General features: G+C 43.1%; 1 protein-coding gene across 2 annotated transcripts in view; it reads right to left on the bottom strand.

Annotated features, from left to right (window-relative positions):
• Positions 1-19,301, bottom strand: part of SCFD2 (sec1 family domain containing 2) — a 683,378-nt gene that overhangs the window by 647,219 nt on the left and 16,858 nt on the right. For both annotated transcript variants that reach the window (XM_069744479.1, XM_069744480.1), the window contains exon 3: positions 1,617-1,744. In XM_069744479.1, coding sequence (XP_069600580.1) covers positions 1,617-1,744 — 128 coding nt within the window. The remainder of the gene's footprint in view (positions 1-1,616; positions 1,745-19,301) is intronic.

Here is a 19,301-nt window from a genome sequence, read left to right as displayed (position 1 = left end):
AACTCATGGATGTGTGTCTCAGCAGCGGCCTATGTTCTCATAGTAATTCAGAAGACCACCACTAGCTCCAGGCCTGACCCCGATCAGTGGAGCCACTAGACGGTACAGGAGTGAGCAGAGTACCTACTTATTGATCATCTCCCCTGGGAATGCATTATTATCCATCGGGTTAGTGATAAATGCTCGGTCAGTGGGGGCTGGCCTCAGGGACCCTCACTAGCCCCCATCCCAGGTCTCCCATTTCCACAGATACAAGACTGCAACTAGGAGAAGCTTGGAATGGAGCGGAGGGCGACCACACGTTCTCCTCTGTTGTTTCACTTAAGGTTTATAAAGACTTGCACCAAGATTGCTGGACATAACTAGCGAGCTTCCACCTTGCTAAACTCTATTCCACATATTGGAGCAAAAGCCTCATAGTACGCGCCGTTACAGGAGGATCATAATCTGTATGAATGACAACCAGAAGAATATGGAAAGCTTCTGCTCCTTTCCAGAGAAATAGAACATCTAGCTGACACTTTCCCAAGTTCCCAGATTAGTAATGACCAGCCCCTGGAGGAGTCACCTGGACAAAAACAATTCCAAAAACGATAATAAAAGCATCCAGTAGAAGACAACTGGTCACACTGCCCGCAGCAACAAGTCACGCAGCAGGTAATGTGTCACGTTAGGGGTTTTTGTGCAATCATTAATTGTACTTCCAAAAAAAAAGAACAAAATGAGCAGCACATTAATGTCAAACCAGTGGGAATTTTGGGATAACTAATTTCTAATTCACTAGCGGGTCATTGGCAGATAGGGAGGCTGCAGACATTAATGCCCGAGCCACGTCAGCCGGGAACCTCGCACACAACTCATCTCTGCAGTGGGATATTTTTAATCAGGATTTTCTGGAAGAAAATCTCATCGACAAGCTGCATCTGTAACACGGCAATTTATACTCCTGATTTTTAGAGAGGACGTCACCCTTTACATTGCAGCATTTCCATGGCTGAATTCACAGATATCTGCAGGATCTGGCCCGAGATTGTGATGCTGCAGAGAATCCACAGCTATAAAAGTCCTGTGTGGACATACTCTTAATGGGGCATTTATTAATAGAGTATTCCCATCTCCAAGATCCTATCCCAATATATAGTAGGTGTAATAATAATAATAGCAAATATCTCCAGTTAGAAATATAGTATAGTTCTTCAGATAAGCCATGTCACTTACCTCATGTGCAGGGCATTGCAGTAGCTTAGGTTTCCATGATTACGACCACTAACAACTAACTGTCACTATATGAATGGTTGTAACCATAGATACCTAAGCTACTGCCATGCCCTGCACATGGGGTAAGCAACATAGCGAATCAGAAGAACTATACTACATTTCTAATACACTTGTGAATAGTATTATTATTACACCTACTACATATTGGGATAAGATCTTGGAAAAGCGAATACCCCTTTAAGTGCTTAGCTTCAGATTTCCAGAAAAAAAAAGTCAGCAATTGGTGTAAAATACAGCACAAATGGTTTTAATTTATGGCACAAGGACATAACCAAAATGTCCCGGATTTATTAAGGTTTCTATGCTATGTTTCCTGCTTCGTGATTCTCAATAATTACCCATGCTCATCTTAATGGGCAGTTTCTCCCTGCTCGCTGCATCTACAAGGTGTCTTCTTACTTCCATCACGGCTTCCTTCTGTTTCATGGTTAGCATGGACTCCCACAAAGACTTGGCAGCAATGTCACTAGCAACAAAGAAAGAAGAAAAGTAAAAAAAAACAAACAAACAAAAAAACAACCCACATTGTAGTCAACTAACATTTCACTTGAGCATTAATCTCACTCATATGCTGAAAATAATAACTGGATTTTACGCTACACAATCATCTGGCCTACAGCTGGGGAGCAAACCATACAATTAATCAAGTCACTAAAAATACATAATTCACCCTGAAACCACACAGTCAAAAACGCGCGAGTATATAGGATATTTTGGCAAGAAAAAAAATTAATACAACAAAATAAATAAATAACAACAATACAACAAAAGCTTGTAAAAACAATACAATGGTGGGAGGTTCTGCAGATGACACTCCATTCTTTTTGCCACTTCTAATGGGGTTCAATGGAATACCACATGAAATATCAATAACAGATTTCTATAGGGCAGCTGTCCATCTATTGTGCTGAGGAGTTAGCACATGTATTATTGTGACATAGATAATATTTCACAGATCTTGTAATAACCAAGTGAGGGCTTTGTCTTCATAAAAAGAAATGAAAATACTTAAAAGAATAATATACTAGATTGCTTGTGAGGGCCTCCTTCACACGTTCAATGTTAATGTCCGTATGCAGTCCGTTTTTAAATGACCTCAAATACGGACACACGCTATTCGATGGTAGTTTGCACGTCAGGTTCTTCACACGTACCCAGTGTGTCCGCATGAAAAACCCAGGAATATGTCCTTTTATAATGCAGCACAGACAAAATGTGTGCTGCACACATGCACACTGATGACATCCATGTGTCATCAGCGTGAAACGTACCAGCGCCTGGGAAAAGCAGTACAGTTCGCGCTGTTCCCAGTCGCCTGGTGATGAATCCTACAGCCAACATTATCACCTTGTCTCCCTGTGATCAGCGAGACTAGGCGAATCTGATGACAGTTGTAGTCAGCGCACGATGTCTGTGTCTAACACTAACTACAACTGTCATCAATGTCGCATGGTCTCCCAGCGATCATCATTTTCATAACCAGCTGGGAGCTGATGTTAATATTCTGGGAAGGGGCCAATAGCCATAGAGGTTCCCAGGCTATTAATATCAGCTCACAGCTGTTTGCTTAGCCTTTACTGGTTATTATAGGGGAGACTCCCCTTCCCCCCAAAAAAATGGCATGAGGTCCCTTCTATATTTACTAACCAGTAGAGGCTATGCAACCAGCTGCGGGCTGATATTAATGGTCTAGGAAGGGACGATAGACATTGGCCCCCTGCCACACTAAGAACATCAGGCCTCAGCCACCCAGAAATGTCATCAAATCTGGCGCTTAGCCTCCATTCTTCCCACTTGCCCTGGTGAGGTGACATGTGGGGTAATAGTTGTGCGGTTGATGTCAGCTATTTTATGGCCGCTGACATCAAGCCCAGGGGTTAGTAATGGAGAGGATTTTATAAGACACCCCCATTACTAACGCCATAGTCAAGTGTAATAAAGACACAGACTGAATAAAATCCTTTATTTGAAATAAAAAAAAAAAAAATGAAAAAAAAGCTCTTTTACCCATTTATTCCACAAAAATAAAAAAACAAAGTTATACTCGGCTTTCCGTCAATAATCCATTAATGTCCATGTCACTTGACGATTCGGATGGTTTAGTTAGCAGTCATATTAGTGATGCGACTTCTCATCATTCCAGCCGAAACACACTGAGCTGATCGGGAGATAACTTGATGACGTCACCGTCGGTCACACGCAGTCATGTTCTCACGCTCAGCTCAGTGTGTTCTGGCTGGCGTGGAGAACAGTCTCATTACTGATATGACTGCTCCCCAAACCATCTGGATAGTCGTAGGACATGGTCATTAATGGATTATCGGTGGAAAGGTGAGTACAATGAGTACAATTTTGCTTTTTTTTATTTTTGAGTAATAAATGGGTAAGAGGAGTTTTCATTTCAAATAAAGGACTTTGCAATGTTGTTATTACATTTGACTATGGGGTAGTATTGAAGGGGTCTTATAGACGCCTCTCCATTACTAACCTCTGGGCTTGATGTCAACGGCCATAAAACAGCTGACATCAACCACACAACTATTACATCACTTGCCACCACACCAGGGCAAGTGGGAAGTGGAGGCTAAATGCTAGAATTTCAGCATCTTATGGATGCCCCATTTCTGGGGATGCAGAGGGCTGATGTTCTTAGTCTGGGAGGGGGCCAATATCAATGGCCCCTTCTTAGGCTATCAATATGAATATGCAGCTAACTGCACAGCCTTTGCTGGTCAGTAAATATATGGGGACTGCACCTCTTTTTTTTGGGGGGGGGGTCTCCCCTATAATGAGTAAAGGCTAATTTGTGAGCTGATACTAATAGCCTGGGAACCTTTATGGCTATAGGCCCATTCCCAGTATATTAACATCAGCCCCCAGAAGTTGGCTTTCCCTCAGCTGGTTATGAAAATTAAGGGGACCCCACGCCATTTTTCTTTATTTTAGTTATTTCTTTATTTAAAAATTAAATACAAGTACAGAAAAATAAGCACACAAAGCAATGATTAGACATCACACTGACATATTTCTATCTATCTAGCTATCATCTATCATGTTCCTCATCGCTATCTATTTCTATCTTTGGACATCTTTAATACAGAAAACTCTTTACTCTCTATGCTGCATTTCACACTGACAGCACACGGACAGCACACAGATACACCGATGTCACACGGACATGGATTTCACCAGTGCTGTTTTTTTCCAGTATAGGAATCACCAGGACATGTGAAGGTTAGCACAGCAGCCTTGCAGCGCTGGAGTCCTGGGTTCTAATCTCACCCAGGACAACATCTGCAAAGAGTTTGTATGTTCTCTCCGTGTTTGCGTGGGTTTCCTCCGGGCACTCCGGTTTCCTCCCACATTCCAAAGACATACTGATAGGATATTTAGATTGTGAGCCCCATCGGGGACAGTGATGATAATGTGTGCAAACTGTAAAGCGCTGCGGACTATGTTAGCGCTATATAAAAATAAAGATTATTATTATTAAAGGGAACTTGTCAGCAGGATTGTGACAAGTAACCTACAGACACTGTCAGGTCGGCGCCATTATACTGATTAGAATGATACCTTGGTTGAGGAAATCCGTCTTGTGGTTGTTGTTTAATCTTTATTTTCAGTTTTTAGTTAACGATATGCTCGTGTCCTGGGGCGGCCGGTGGGGGGTTCGTTATGTCATGCTCTGATTAGCCATTCATAATGCATACTGTTGACTGGTCACTGATTCCTCACTGACCTGCCCCCTAGATTGCATAATGAATACCTGTACATACTGAAGAAAAAAAAAAAACCTTCTGCAGGCAGGTGCCAGCTGTAGCACCTGCGATGCAGCATAATCCTACACCAAATTTCACAGTGGGTGCAAGACATTGTGGCTTGTACGCCTCTCCAGGTCTCTGTCTAACCATTAGACGACCAGGTGATGATCTGGGGATGCTTTAGCAAGACTGGAATTGGGCAGGTTAATCTTTGCGAAGGACGCATGAATCAAGCCGCATACAAGGTTATCCTGGAGAAACAGATGATTCCTTCTGCTCAGGCAATGTTCCCCAACTCTGAGGACTGGTTTTTCCAGCAGGACAATGCGCCATGCCACACGGCTAGGTCAATCAAGGTGTGGATGAAGGACCACCACATCAAATCCCTGTCAATGGGCAGCGCAATCTCCAGACCTGAACCCCAATGAAAACCTCTGGAATGTAATCAAGAGGAAGATGGATAGTCACAAGCCATCAAACAAAGAAGAACTGCTTACATTTTTGTATCAGGAGTGGCATAAGGTCACTAAGAAGCAGTGAGAGACTGGTGGAAAGCATGGCAAGACATATGAAAGCTGTGATTAAAAATCATGGTTATTGCACAAAATATTGATTTCTGAACTCTGATTTAAAACATTAGTATTGCTGTTTCTAAATGATTTTTTTTGCATTATTTGAGGTCTGCAAGAAATGCATTTTTTTGTTATTTTGACCATTTCTCCTTTTCAGAAAAAAAATAGAACATTTATTGCTTGAACTTTGGAGACATGTTGTCAGTAGTTTATAGAATAAAAGAACAATTTACATTTTACTCAAAAATTTACCTACAAAAAGAAAAATCAGACAAATGGAAAATTTTGCTGTGGTCTCTTAATTTTTGCCAGAGCTGTATGTAGGATGTTCTTGAAATTATACATTAGCAGATTATTATTATTGAAATTATACATTAGCAGAATATCTATCACTTCTAACATTCTATTATGTATCTAACATAGTAACATAGTTAGTAAGGCCGAAAAAAGACATTTGTCCATCCAGTTCAGCCTATATTCCATCATAATAAATCCCCAGATCTACGTCCTTCTACAGAACCTAATAATTGTATGATACAATATTGTTCTGCTCCAGGAAGACATCCAGGCCTCTCTTGAACCCCTCGACTGAGTTCGCCATCACCACCTCCTCAGGCAAGCAATTCCAGATTCTCACTGCCCTAACAGTAAAGAATCCTATACTATGTTGGTGGAAAAACCTTCTCTCCTCCAGACGCAAAGAATGCCCCCTTGTGCCCGTCACCTTCCTTGGTATAAAGAGATCCTCAGCGAGATATTTGTATTGTCCCCTTATATACTTATACATGGTTATTAGATCGCCCCTCAGTCGTCTTTTTTCTAGACTAAATAATCCTAATTTCGCTAATCTATCTGGGTATTGTAGTTCTCCCATCCCCTTTATTAATTTTGTTGCCCTCCTTTGTACTCTCTCTAGTTCCATTATATCCTTCCTGAGCACCGGTGCCCAAAATTGGACACAGTACTCCATGTGCGGTCTAACTAGGGATTTGTATCTAATATTGTTCAATCATGTATCACTATCTTTATAGAAAGTTTTTTGTTTTTTTCTTCTTGGTGTTCAGAAGGGTTCTGGCTGCGAACTTCGTGTGCTTGGCGGATGCAATTTCCTGGTTCCTTTGAGATGTGAGCGTAAAAAAGCGAACCCCATATGGATGGGTGTGTGCTGTCCAGGTTTTTTTCACGCATCCATAGACTTGCATTGCTGAGACTTGTCTGATTTACGCGTCCATACACAGCATGCTGCAATTTCTTCCTCACACCGAATACAGGTGAGAAAAAAAAATAGACGCAAGTCTGAGCGAGCCCTAACGACGAGTATAGCCACTGAGTCACCAACCATACACAATACAAAATAAACTAGGCACACAACTTAAGGGTATGTTCACACGTTCCTGATTTCCATCCTTTTTTTTTTTCAGGACTGTTTTTTAAAAAACTGCAGCTCTTGGCAGAAAACGCAGTTCCTTTTTTTGGTCCTTTTTTGGTCCTTTTTTGATGCGTTTTTTGATGCGTTTTTTGATGCAGTTTTCTAGCTAGAGTCTGTGTGTTTTCTAGGAATTTTTTTAGGGTTAAAATGGCTGAAAATACCCTAACCCTACCCCTAACCCTATTCTAACCTTAGTGAAAAAAAAAAAAAAATTATTTATTTTTTTTATTGTCCCTACCTATGGGGGTGACAAAGGGGGGGGGGGGTCATTTACTATTTTTTTTATTTTGATCACTGAGATAGGTTATATCTCAGTGATCAAAATGCACTTTGTAACGAATCTGCCGGCCGGCAGATTCGGCGGGCGCACTGCGCATGCACCCGCCATTTTGCAAGATGGCGGCGCCCAGGGAGAAGATGGCCGGACGGACACCGGGAGGCCGGGTAAGTATAAGGGGGGGAGATTAGGGCACGGGGGGGGCATCGGAGCACGGGGAGGGGCATCGGAGTACGGGGGGGTGACATCGGAGCACGGGGGAGGGGCATCGGAGCATGGGGGGGTGGGATCGGGGCAGCCACACTCCACCCACGCACTTCCGCCCGCTTCCCCGCACTTCCTGCTGCAGCGGTTCTGAACCACGAACCGCAATAAAACCCGCAGATCTATTTTTGATCTGCGGGTTTTACTGCGGGTTTGACCTCACAATGGAGGTCTATGGGTGCAGAACCACTGCTGTTTTACAAAAAGAAGTGACATGGTACTTCTTTTTTACCGCAGCTAATCAGTGCGGTTTTTTTTTTTTCAATTCAGGACCATGTGCACAGTGGGTCCTGTTTTCCATAGGGTACAGTGTACTGTACCCTGCATGGAAAACAGCCGCGGAACCGCAGCGGCAAAACCGCTGCGTTTCCGCGGTAAAAAACGCACTGTGTGAACATGGCCTAAGGATACATTTTTTTACTTTTAATGTAGTCAAGACAAAACGTTTCGGCCGCATCTGGCCTTTATCAATTACTACAGAACAGAAAAAAACAAATAATCATTATTAAATTCATAATGAGAACAACAAAAATAAAGTATGTACAGAGATGGGTAATATTGGTCAGATCAGATGAATATAATAGTACCAACATACAGAGGTCCAAAATACAATGCTCAACTTTATAACTTATTATATTAAGGGAGGAAAGAAGAAGAAACATACCAAACTATACAGGAGTGTCAGGGATTCGTGAGAATCCTGTGGATTATAGTGAGGCACGTCTCTATGGTGGAAAACAGATACCGTATATACTCGAGTATAAGCCGACCCGAGTATAAGCCGACCCTCCTAATTTTGCCACAAAAAACTGGGAAAACTTATTGACTCGAGTATAAGCCTAGGGTAGAAAATGCAGCAGCTACTCGTAAATTTCAAAAATAAAAATAGATGCTCCATACCGTTCATTATTGCTCCATAGATGCTCCATATACAACTGTGCTATATAGAATGCTCTATACCGTTCATTATGGCCCCATAGATGCTCCATATAAAGCTGTGCCCCATATACGGTATATTGCTCTGCACCGTTCATTATTTCCCCATAGATGCTCCTTATAAAGCTGTGCCATATATAATGCTCTGCACCATACTTTTTGGCCCCATAGATGCTCCTTATATAATGCTGTGCCATATATAATGCTCTGCACCATACTTTTTGGCCCCATAGATGCTCCTTATAAAGCTGTGCCCCATATATTTATTGCTCTGCACCTTTCATTATGGCCCCATAGATGCTGCATATATAATGCTGCTGGTGCTGCCATAAAAAAAAAAATCACATACTCGCCTCTCTTGCTCAGGACGCCGGCGCTTTCAATATTTACCTGCTCCTCGTGCGGCTCCGTCTCCAGCACTGACGCACAGCAGAGGGCGCGCACTGACTACGTCACAGCGCCCTCTAACCTGAGTGTCACTGCTAGAGGACGCTGCAGACGGAGCCGCACCGGAGCGAGGAGCAGGTAAATATAGCGCAGCGCTGAGCTCCCCTTACCTGCTCCTGGCGCGGTCCCTGCAGTCCCTGGCTTCTCCGGCACTGCAGCTTCTTCCTGTAATTGAGCGGTCACATTTACCGATCATTTACAGCAATGAATATGCGGCTCCTCCCCTATGGGAGGTGGAGCCGCCTATTCATTTCTGTAATGAGCGGTGCCATGTGACCGCTCAGTACAGGAAGAATCTGCAGCGTCGGAGAAGCCAGGGACTGCAGGGACCGCACCAGAAGCCGGTAAGTATAACTACACAGCCCCCGCTCCCCCTCACCTGCCGACCCCCGGGTATATGACTCGAGTATAAGCCGAGAGGGGGACTTTCAGCCCCCAAAAAAAGGCTGAAAATCTCGGCTTATACTCGAGTATATACGGTATACCGTATATCTGTTTCCCACCATAGAGACGTGCCTCACTAAAATCCAGACCACGAATCCCTGACCTCCTGTATAGTTTGGTATGTTTCTTCTGCTTTCCTCCCTTAACTGATATAATGAGATATAAAGTGGAGCATTGTATTTTGGACCTCTATATGTTGGTACTATTATATTCATCTGACCTGGACCAAGATTACCCATCTCTGTACATACTTTATTTTTGTTGTTCTCATTATGAATTTAATAATGATTATTTATTGTTTTTTTTCTGTTCTGTAGTAATTGATAAAGGCCAGATGCGGCCGAAACGTTTTGCCTTGACTACATTAAAAGTCAAAAAATTCATCCTTAAGTTGAGTGCCTAGTTTATATTGTGTTACTTCATGGTGTGGGATCCTACTACGGCACCTTCCTTAGTAGTGCACACTGTTTTCTTTTAGTACCAACCATACAGCAACATACTTAATTGAATACTTAAAAGAAAGACGATTGGCAAACCCAAGGTGGAGAGACCCTCAATGGGTCTTCTGTAGGCATTTCTTCTTCTAAATTACAGCTGGAATAGATGGCTTGTTGGTTACAAGACCAAGATTGGAAGTGGTGTGACTTTGCTTGGGTCCCAAAACTACCATGTTGGCATTGATTACTCTGAAGGAATAATGGTGGTGATCCTTGCAGGTCCTGTCACTAGGTCCCAAATTCTTGGACATGACTACTTAGCCGATCCCTCACTATAGTTGTGACTAACTCCACTCAATTATGGGCCAAGCTTGAATTTTCTGTGCATTGATTATTAAGGGTCAGTATTTTTTGCAGAGTGAGGCAACTCAATGCTAATTTTGGTTCCCTTTAACAGAGAGGACATCAGAGAGATTTTATTCTCAATCCAGATACCTACAAACCCTGTAGAACAATCAGCCACCATTCCCTGGCCTGCTCTGTGAGTATACAGAGGCTCCAAGGCTACAAATCACTTTCATTCAAGAGTCGACTCCACAAACTGCACTTGTGAAAGTTCCATTTATGAAGAGACTAAATACAAATAACCCGATTGTCCAACTCCCAGCTCACAAGATGTTTGTTGCTGTTGGCCAACGCTAACTGCATGAATGTGTTTGGAAAGTGCAGAGCTTGCAGAATATTCGGCAGCTCCTGAATGAATGAGCCGAGCTCAGGACAGAACACATTTCTAACACTGTGTTTATAGCTTGGAAAACTTTCAACCACTGGAGAAATCGACAATGGTGAAAAAAAATCCTGAATTTCATAATGCGTTAGATACCATTAAAGGGTAACTACATTTGATCATCTTACACCCAACAGATGGAAATCATCAATGTAAAATCAGTGGAGATTTCTCTGGAACAAGAAACAGTAACAAGCAAACACTGAAAAATAACCAAACTATTGCTGGATGGATAATTGTCTAACAGCTTTAGATAAAACACATCCGGTATGGTCAATGCTGCAACTAAGAAAAAGGTTTGCTGCAGAAGTAGAAGTTAAAATTATGAGCATCAACCAGAACCGTCAAGTGACATTTACATTGTTATTTACCATTTTTTCCATCCTGTAACGCACCATTCCGGAGTTGTTCTTTATTTCAGAGCTGGAGTGGTGCTACTAATGTAAGGTCCCTGACCCCAGTCTTATGCTTCTCAGCCGCCAACATCAGAGCTTTCCAGTCTCGATCCGCCATCTTGCGTCTGTAACTTCTGACTTACTGGAAATCAGAGTTATCGGCCACAAGTTCTCAATACCGTCTGTAAGACCCTCGTTCTGCATCTCATAGACTTACATTGAGTTGTGACTTCCGGCTCATTCAGCAAACACTGGAGTGATCCAGCATGGCACTAACTGCTGGAGACTGACAGGAGTGGCGCTGATGACAGATGAAGATGGTGGCTGGTAAGGTTAAGACTGGAGCAGGGAACGTACATTAGTGACACCACTCTAGCAGTAAAATAAAATAAAAAAAAGTGGAGTGGTGCTTTAAAGTGACCCTCCTGCATTTTTTGCGAAAGTTTTATTGTGAGCCAGTTTTACTTGAAGACTATGAACTGTCAATCAAAAAATACAGGGGTTGAGATTGAGGGAAACAAGCAGGTGGGAAGATGTATATAAATGATTGGCCGCCATGGTGCACCGAGCGCCTGTGCTTGGTTTGAGCAGTCATTCTGTGCTGACAGTCCCTTTAAGTCCCTAATCACGGCTCTATAGACGACGAAAGAAAACAGCTAAGTTTTACATTAAACGCAGATTATTTAGGAAATAGAAAGCTTTTCCACAGGCTGCACAATGTGTAAACTGTGTATGTATTGGGAAAAATGATGATTACTTACCGGTAATTTGATTTTCCAGATCCATGACAGCACCTATACATGAGAGATGGTCCCAGCCCCCAGGAACAGGAAACCTGCAGAGGAGATAAAAGATGGCGGCGGCACCTCTCTCCTCAATTTGGTTACAGAGTATGCAAGGTAACAGCTGTGTTAGTTCAAGCTTTATGCATAATACATCTATTCTTATAGGCTGTCACTTGATATAGTTACATATCCCCATCATTTTTTTTGTGTGTAATATTATATATATATATATATATATATATATATATATATATATATATATATATATATATATATATATACACATATATATACATATACACAGGTCCTTCTCAAAAAATTAGCATATAGTGTTAAATTTCATTATTTACCATAATGTAATGATTACAATTAAACTTTCATATATTATAGATTCATTATCCACCAACTGAAATTTGTCAGGTCTTTTATTGTTTTAATACTGATGATTTTGGCATACAACTCCTGATAACCCAAAAAACCTGTCTCAATAAATTAGAATATTTCACCCATCCAATCAAATAAAAGTGTTTTTTAATAACAAACAAAAAAACCAACAAATAATAATGTTCAGTTATGCACTCAATACTTGGTCGGGAATCCTTTGGCAGAAATGACTGCTTCAATGCGGCGTGGCATGGAGGCAATCAGCCTGTGACACTGCTGAGATGTTATGGAGGCCCAGGATGCTTCAATAGCGGCCTTAAGCTCATCCAGAGTGTTGGGTCTTGCGTCTCTCAACTTTCTCTTCACAATATCCCACAGATTCTCTATGGGGTTCAGGTCAGGAGAGTTGGCAGGCCAATTGAGCACAGTAATACCATGGTCAGTAAACCATTTACCAGTGGTTTTGGCACTGTGAGCTGGTGCCAGGTTGTGCTGAAAAATGAAATCTTCATCTCCATAAAGCATTTCAGCCGATGGAAGCATGAAGTGCTCCAAAATCTCCTGATAGCTAGCTGCATTGACTCTGCCCTTGATGAAACACAGTGGACCAACACCAGCAGCTGACATGGCACCCCACACCATCACTGACTGTGGGTACTTGACACTGGACTTCAGGCATTTTGGCATTTCCTTCTCCCCAGTCTTCCTCCAGACTCTGGCACCTTGATTTCCAAATGACATGCAAAATTTGCTTTCATCAGAAAAAAGTACTTGGGACCACTTAGCAACAGTCCAATGCTGCTTCTCTGTAGCTCAAAAGTGGCTTTACCTGGGGAATGCGGCACCTGTAGCCCATTTCCTGCACACGCCTGTGCACGGTGGCTCTGGATGTTTCCACACCAGACTCAGTCCACTGCTTCCTCAGGTTCCCCAAGGTCTGGAATCGGTCCTTCTCCACAATCTTCCTCAGGGTCCGGTCTCCTCTTCTCGTTGTACAGCGTTTTCTGCCACATTGTTTCCTTCCAACAGACTTACCATTGAGGTGCCTTGATACAGCACTCTGGGAACAGCCTATTTGTTGAGAAATTTCTTTCTGGGTCTTACCCTCTTGCTTGAGGGTGTCAATGATGGCCTTCTTGACATCTGTCAGGTCGCTAGTCTTACCCATGATGGGGGTTTTGAGTAATGAACCAGGCAGGGAGTTTATAAAAGCCTCAGGTATATTTTGCATGTGTTTAGAGTTAATTAGTTGATTCAGAAGATTAGGGTAATAGGTCGTTTAGAGAACCTTTTCTTGATATGCTAATTTATTGAGACAGGTTTTTTGGGTTATCAGGAGTTATATGCAAAAATCATCAGTATTAAAACAATAAAAGACCTGACAAATTTCAGTTGGTGGATAATGAATCTATAATATATGAAAGTTTAATTGTAATCATTACATTATGGTAAATAATGAAATTTAACACTATATGCTAATTTTTTGAGAAGGACCTGTAATATATATATATATATATACACACTTTTTTTTTGTGCAAAATACAACCATCACCAAGATAGGGTGGGAATTAGTGCGGTGCTGTCATGGATCTGGAAAATCAAATTACCGGTAAGTAATTATTTTTTCCCTTCCCCATGACAGCACCTATAGATGAGAGGAAGAAATAGAAGACTTCTAGGGTGGGACAATAGCCGATAAGACTTTCCTCCCAAAGGCAAGACTTGAAAGCCCCAGGTTCAATCTATAGTGGCGAAAGAAGGTAGAGGGTGAAGACCATACTGCCGCATTACAAATTTGCTCTATCGACACATTTGCCATTTCTGCCCAGGATGCTATCACCACGATAGCTCTTGTGGAGAGTGCCGTTACCCCTAATAGAGGGCACTGCCCTGAAGAGGAGTAGGAGAGTGCAATAGCCATTCCCCTGTTTGCTCCCTGAAAGGAGACAAAAAGGGCCGAAGACTGTCGCCATGGTTTTGTCACTTCTAGGTATTGAATTAGGCAACGTCTGACATCAAGGCACTGAAAGGTTTGTTCTCCCTGGGATTTTGGGTTGGCACAAAATGAGGGTAAAACTATCTCCTGGTCCCTATGGAATTTTGAATTGACCTTTGGTAAGAAGGCCGGGTCGGTTTTAATCATTACTCTGTCCTCCAAAAAGGTTGTGTATGGAGGATCAATAGAGATAGCTTGAATCTCACTAATGCGTCAAGCCGATGTAAGGGCAACCAGGAGAACCGTTTTAAAGGTTAGGGTTTTTTCTGAGATGGAGTTAAGAGGCTCAAAAGGAGGAGAGGTTAAGGCCTGGAGCACTAAATTTAGATCCCAGGGAGCTACCTTTGGCCGAGGTTTAAATGGTCTGGCTGTGGAGGAGGCTCGGATGAACCTATACACCCAGGGGTGATCAGCCAATTTTTGATCAAATAAGACGCCAAGAAGGGAAACTTGCACCTTTAGGGTGCTGGTAGATAAACCCTGTTCCAACCCTTTTTGGAGGAACTCCAAGACTTCACTTATTGGGACTTTCTGAGTGGTACTTGACAGGCGTCGTCCTGAAAACTCTAGAAATTTTTCCCAGATTTTCTGATATCTATCAGATGTAATTTTTTTCCTGCTGGATAGCAGAGTAGCAATTAATGGAGCTGAAAATCCCTTTGCTAGCAGAAGCCCCCTCTCATGTTCCAGGCAGTGAGATGTAGGCTGTGTACTTGAGGATGGTATACTGGACCCAGGTGTAGTAGATTTGGAACATCTGGAAGGATCCATGGGTCTGATATGGACATGCGTCTGAGCCAGGTGAACCATGCTCTCTTTGGCCAGAAGGGTACGATCAGTATTATTCGTGTCCCGTCCTCTCGGATTTTTTTCAACACTGTTGGTATTAGCGGAATCGGGGAAATGCGTAGGCAAGTTGGAACTTCCATCGGTGCAACATCGCATCCACTCCTTCTGGGTTCTCTCCTGGATTCAGGGAAAAGAATCTTTCTACCTTCCAGTTTTGTTTTGTGGCCAAGAGATCTACCTGTGGAATACCCCAACTGGCACAGGTTTCCCCAAATATTTCTTGATTTAGGGACCATTCGTTCTGGTGTAACACGTGACTGCTTAAGAAGTCTGCAATAAGGTTGTCTGTCCCTTTTAGGTCTGTGCTTGTCAAGGATAAGAGGTGATTTTCTGCCCAAGAAAACAGTCTTTTGGCTTCTTCTAACAGAGACCTCGACCTTGTTCCCCCTTGTCGATTTATGTAAGAGACTGCTGTGCTATTGTCAGATAGGACCACTAGGTGTTTTCCTTTGATAGTCCCTTCTATTTGTAGAACTGCTTGCCTTACTGCTGTTAGTTGCTTTAGGTTGGAGGATGCAGACTTCATTTGAGGATCCCATCTGCCTTGCAGAATCTGATCTTTTAAGTGGGCCCCCAGCCGAGAGGGCTCGCATCCGTGGTTAGTACCACTGGTTTGGGGATCGACCATGGCACCCCCTTTTTTAAATCCTCTAATTTTAGCCATCAATTTAAAGAGTCCTGAACTTGTGGCCATAGGGCGATTTTCCGATTTAAATTGTAGGGGTCCTTTGCCTGTTCGGTCAGGATTTGCCACTGCAACTCTCTTGAATGCAGTTGAGCCCATTGAACCGCCGGAATTGTTGCTGTCAACATCCCTAGAAGGGACATGGCTTCTCTTATCGAGATGGACCAGGCCGATTGGGTTTGTTTTATTTTTTGTTTTATGGCTACGATTTCCCTGTTCGGAAGGACACAAACTTGTTTGATTGAGTCCAGATGAATTCCCAGGAATTCCTGTATCTGGACTGGAATAATTTTAGATTTTTTTAAATTTATTAACTATCCTAGTTTGGACAGTAGATTCCGTACTTTTGTGACTGCCTCTATGCAGTCTTCCTGGCTGTCTGCTATAAGGAGGAAATCGTCTAGATATGGTACTGGTAAGATGTTTTCCTTCCTTACCAACGATGCCATCTCTGAGATAATTTTTGTAAAAATTCGGGAGGCTACTGATACCCCGAAAGGGAGACACTGGTACAGTAGATGAGTGGGAATTTGATTTATTTCTACTACCAACCTTAAAAATTGTTGATGTTCTACACAAATGGGAACATGATAGTAGGCATCTGTGAGGTCTGACCTCCATGTAACAGCCTGGATATAGCAGTTTTACTGTAGTTTTTAACGTCTCCATTTTAAATTTTTCTACTTGGATATATTGATTTAGAGATTTTAAATTGAAGATAGTTCTTAGTGAACCATCCGACTTTGGTGTGAGAAACGGTACTGTAAAACCCTTTCATAGCTCTTGTGCAGGTACTTTTATAAGGACTTGTTTTTCCATGAGGAGATGAACTTCCCTTTCTAGCGTAACCTGGTTTCTTTTTGCAACATGGGTGATTTTTACTCGATGAGGGAGGGAGGTGAAGTTCAGCCGTAGGCCTTCGGATAATAGGGCGATTACCCATTGTGAGACTTGTAACTTTTCCCACTGATGGACAAAGAACCGAAGCCTTCCCCCCACCCGGATGTCGGCGTCGTTGTTTGGGGTCTGGTTTTTGAGGGGGTTTATGAAAAAGGTATCCTCTTTCTCTTTCTCTCATTCCAGGGCTTCCCTCGTGTGGACTTATCACCTAGCTGACCCACTTTTCCAGAACCCCGAAAGGAACACCGGGTATCATTCCAATGGCGTCTTGAGAAGGGGGTAAGTGTTTTTTCTTATCTGCTGCTTTTTCTAGAATTTCATCTAGTGCTTTCCCAAATAAATACTGTCATTCACAAGGGACTGCACACAGTTTGACTTTTGACTGAAAGTGAGCAGTCCAATTTCTTAACCACAATGCTCTTCTACCGGAGTTGAAAGAGCACATGCACGGGAAGAAAACCGTACCGAGTCAATGGCAGCATCCGCCAGGAAACCTGCCGCATTTTGTAATGAGGGTATTACTTCCAAGAGTCTGTCCCTTGGACATTTGTCTCTTATTTGGTCGCTCAGTTCCTCTAACCATTTTATCATGACCCGAGCTGTACAAGTACCGGCCACCCCTGGTTTAAATGCCCATGCCGATGCATCCCATGCCGATTTTAAGAATGCGTCCGCCTTTTTGTCAAGAGGATCTTTTAACTCTCCCATGTCCTCTAAGGGAAGTGCTATGCCTTTTGAGGTACTCGCAATTGCGGAGTCAAGTTTAAGTGCTTTTTCCCATTTGTCACAAATTTCAGCATCAAATGGATATTTTCGCTTAAGGGCCTGACATTTTTTTATTTGTTTTTTTCCCCACTCTTAATTAGATTTAATACATTCTCGTGGAAAGGAAGAACTCTGTTTTTTTCCCTCTAGATTACTAAACATAAAGTCATGGGTTGTTTCATGTTCTTTTGGTGTTTCGACCCCCAAAGTGGATCTAACTAGTTTTTGTAGTTTTTTTTCCCCACATCTTCAGATAATACATATGGCTGACCACACTCTTCGTCTGAAGTCTAAATCTGAGTCATCACCAGGTGGTAATTCCCCCGCTTCACCTTCTGATTCCACATCAGTCTTGGGCAGGTTTAGAGGGTGGATTTTCAGACCTATGTAACCCATGCTGTTTCATCTGCTCTTTTACTGTGATTTTAACTTCATCCCCAACGATAGATTTTATGTTTTGGAGCAATGATGAGGATTCCTCGGCCACGGTTTTATCTATACATAGCTGGCAAATCCGCTTCTCATAAGTTCTAGGGAGAGCTTTATCACAGAGTGCACACTTTGTTTTTCTGTTTGGCTGTAGCTTTCTTTATCTGCATAACATGATACTGAAAGACACTGCTACTGACGTGTTTTGCCTTACAAAGGCACTCACCCACCAGAACCTCAGCACCACGGGAGTCTGTGGGATGTCCACCAGAACCGGCGGGTCCGCCATTGACAGAGAAGCTAATGCCACCATTACTTGCACTGTGCTTCTTTAAATATTATAGGGTGAGAGCGGTGTGAGCGTTCCTGAACATTCTCCTCCTGGGAGTGTCAGCACATCGCTCCCCCTGGCGTGCGACGTCACTTGCGGTCTGAACCAGAAGTCGTCCCATTCACTTCGGCGCCAGCTTAGTGATGGGCACGCCCCCTACCCCGGCCCAGCCTCTGGCCAGGAGCGGATGCCGGGGAGCCACCAGCGGGACGGACGCCATCCAACAGCTATGCACTCCGTGAGTAATGCCGCACATCGCTCCCCCTGCGCGCCGACCAGCTGGTCCAGCCGCGGACCTCGGTCTTCAGACCGGCATGGCCCGAGAGAGATCCCTCCGGCATCGCAGGCTCCCCGCAGGAACAGGAAACCAAACTGAGGAGAGAGGTGCCGCCGCCATCTTTTATCTCCTCTGCAGGTTTCCTGTTGCTGGGGGCTGGGACCATCTCTCTCATGTATAGGTGCTGTCATGGGGAAGGGACAAAAAAAATGATGTTTGGCATAAACAAATGTCTGCGGTCCATAAAGATAACCTCATCCCAAACATGAAGTGCGGACGTGGGAGTACAGCGACAGGGATGAGCGAGCCAAACCCTGCTATCTTCAGACAAACGCCACGAGATATCATCAATATAATGGTGCTGGATTGGGGTCACGCAGCAAAAAATACAAACGTACAACTGAGGACGGCTGGCTTGTGTGCCTTCCTGACCATTTACCTCCCTGACTTTCATTCATGGGACTCGAATTGAAAATATGCTTGAAAATCAGGTCTGACTCCCAGCGCTACTATCACCCTGTACGTTCCTTGCTCTTCTCCTGCTACATACAATCTAAGCGCAATTACAGCAACAGCTTTAGTTTCATCGGGTCCGGAAAACCCAGATGCTTTATCTATGTGCTCCGAGCTTTTCCCTTTCCTCAGGCTCTTGCACTCATATCATTCTTGCCCTGATCACTATAGAGTATGGGACACATGTGGAGTCTCCCTCAATATTCAGCTTCTGTTCCCTGACAATTCTCCATCTCGCGATATTCTCCTAGGACTGCTGATAATGGGAATAATAAAGAAAGCCGCCATACTTCCCATCCACACAAGATGAGGTTTTCCATTCTTGTAGTACAATGAACCCTGGCCCCGTATACTGATCAT

This window comes from Ranitomeya imitator, chromosome 1, assembly GCF_032444005.1.
Source record: "Ranitomeya imitator isolate aRanImi1 chromosome 1, aRanImi1.pri, whole genome shotgun sequence".
Classification (NCBI taxonomy): domain Eukaryota; kingdom Metazoa; phylum Chordata; class Amphibia; order Anura; family Dendrobatidae; genus Ranitomeya; species Ranitomeya imitator.
Note: the sequence above shows the minus strand (reverse complement) of the source record. Positions and strands in the feature narration are given on the sequence as shown.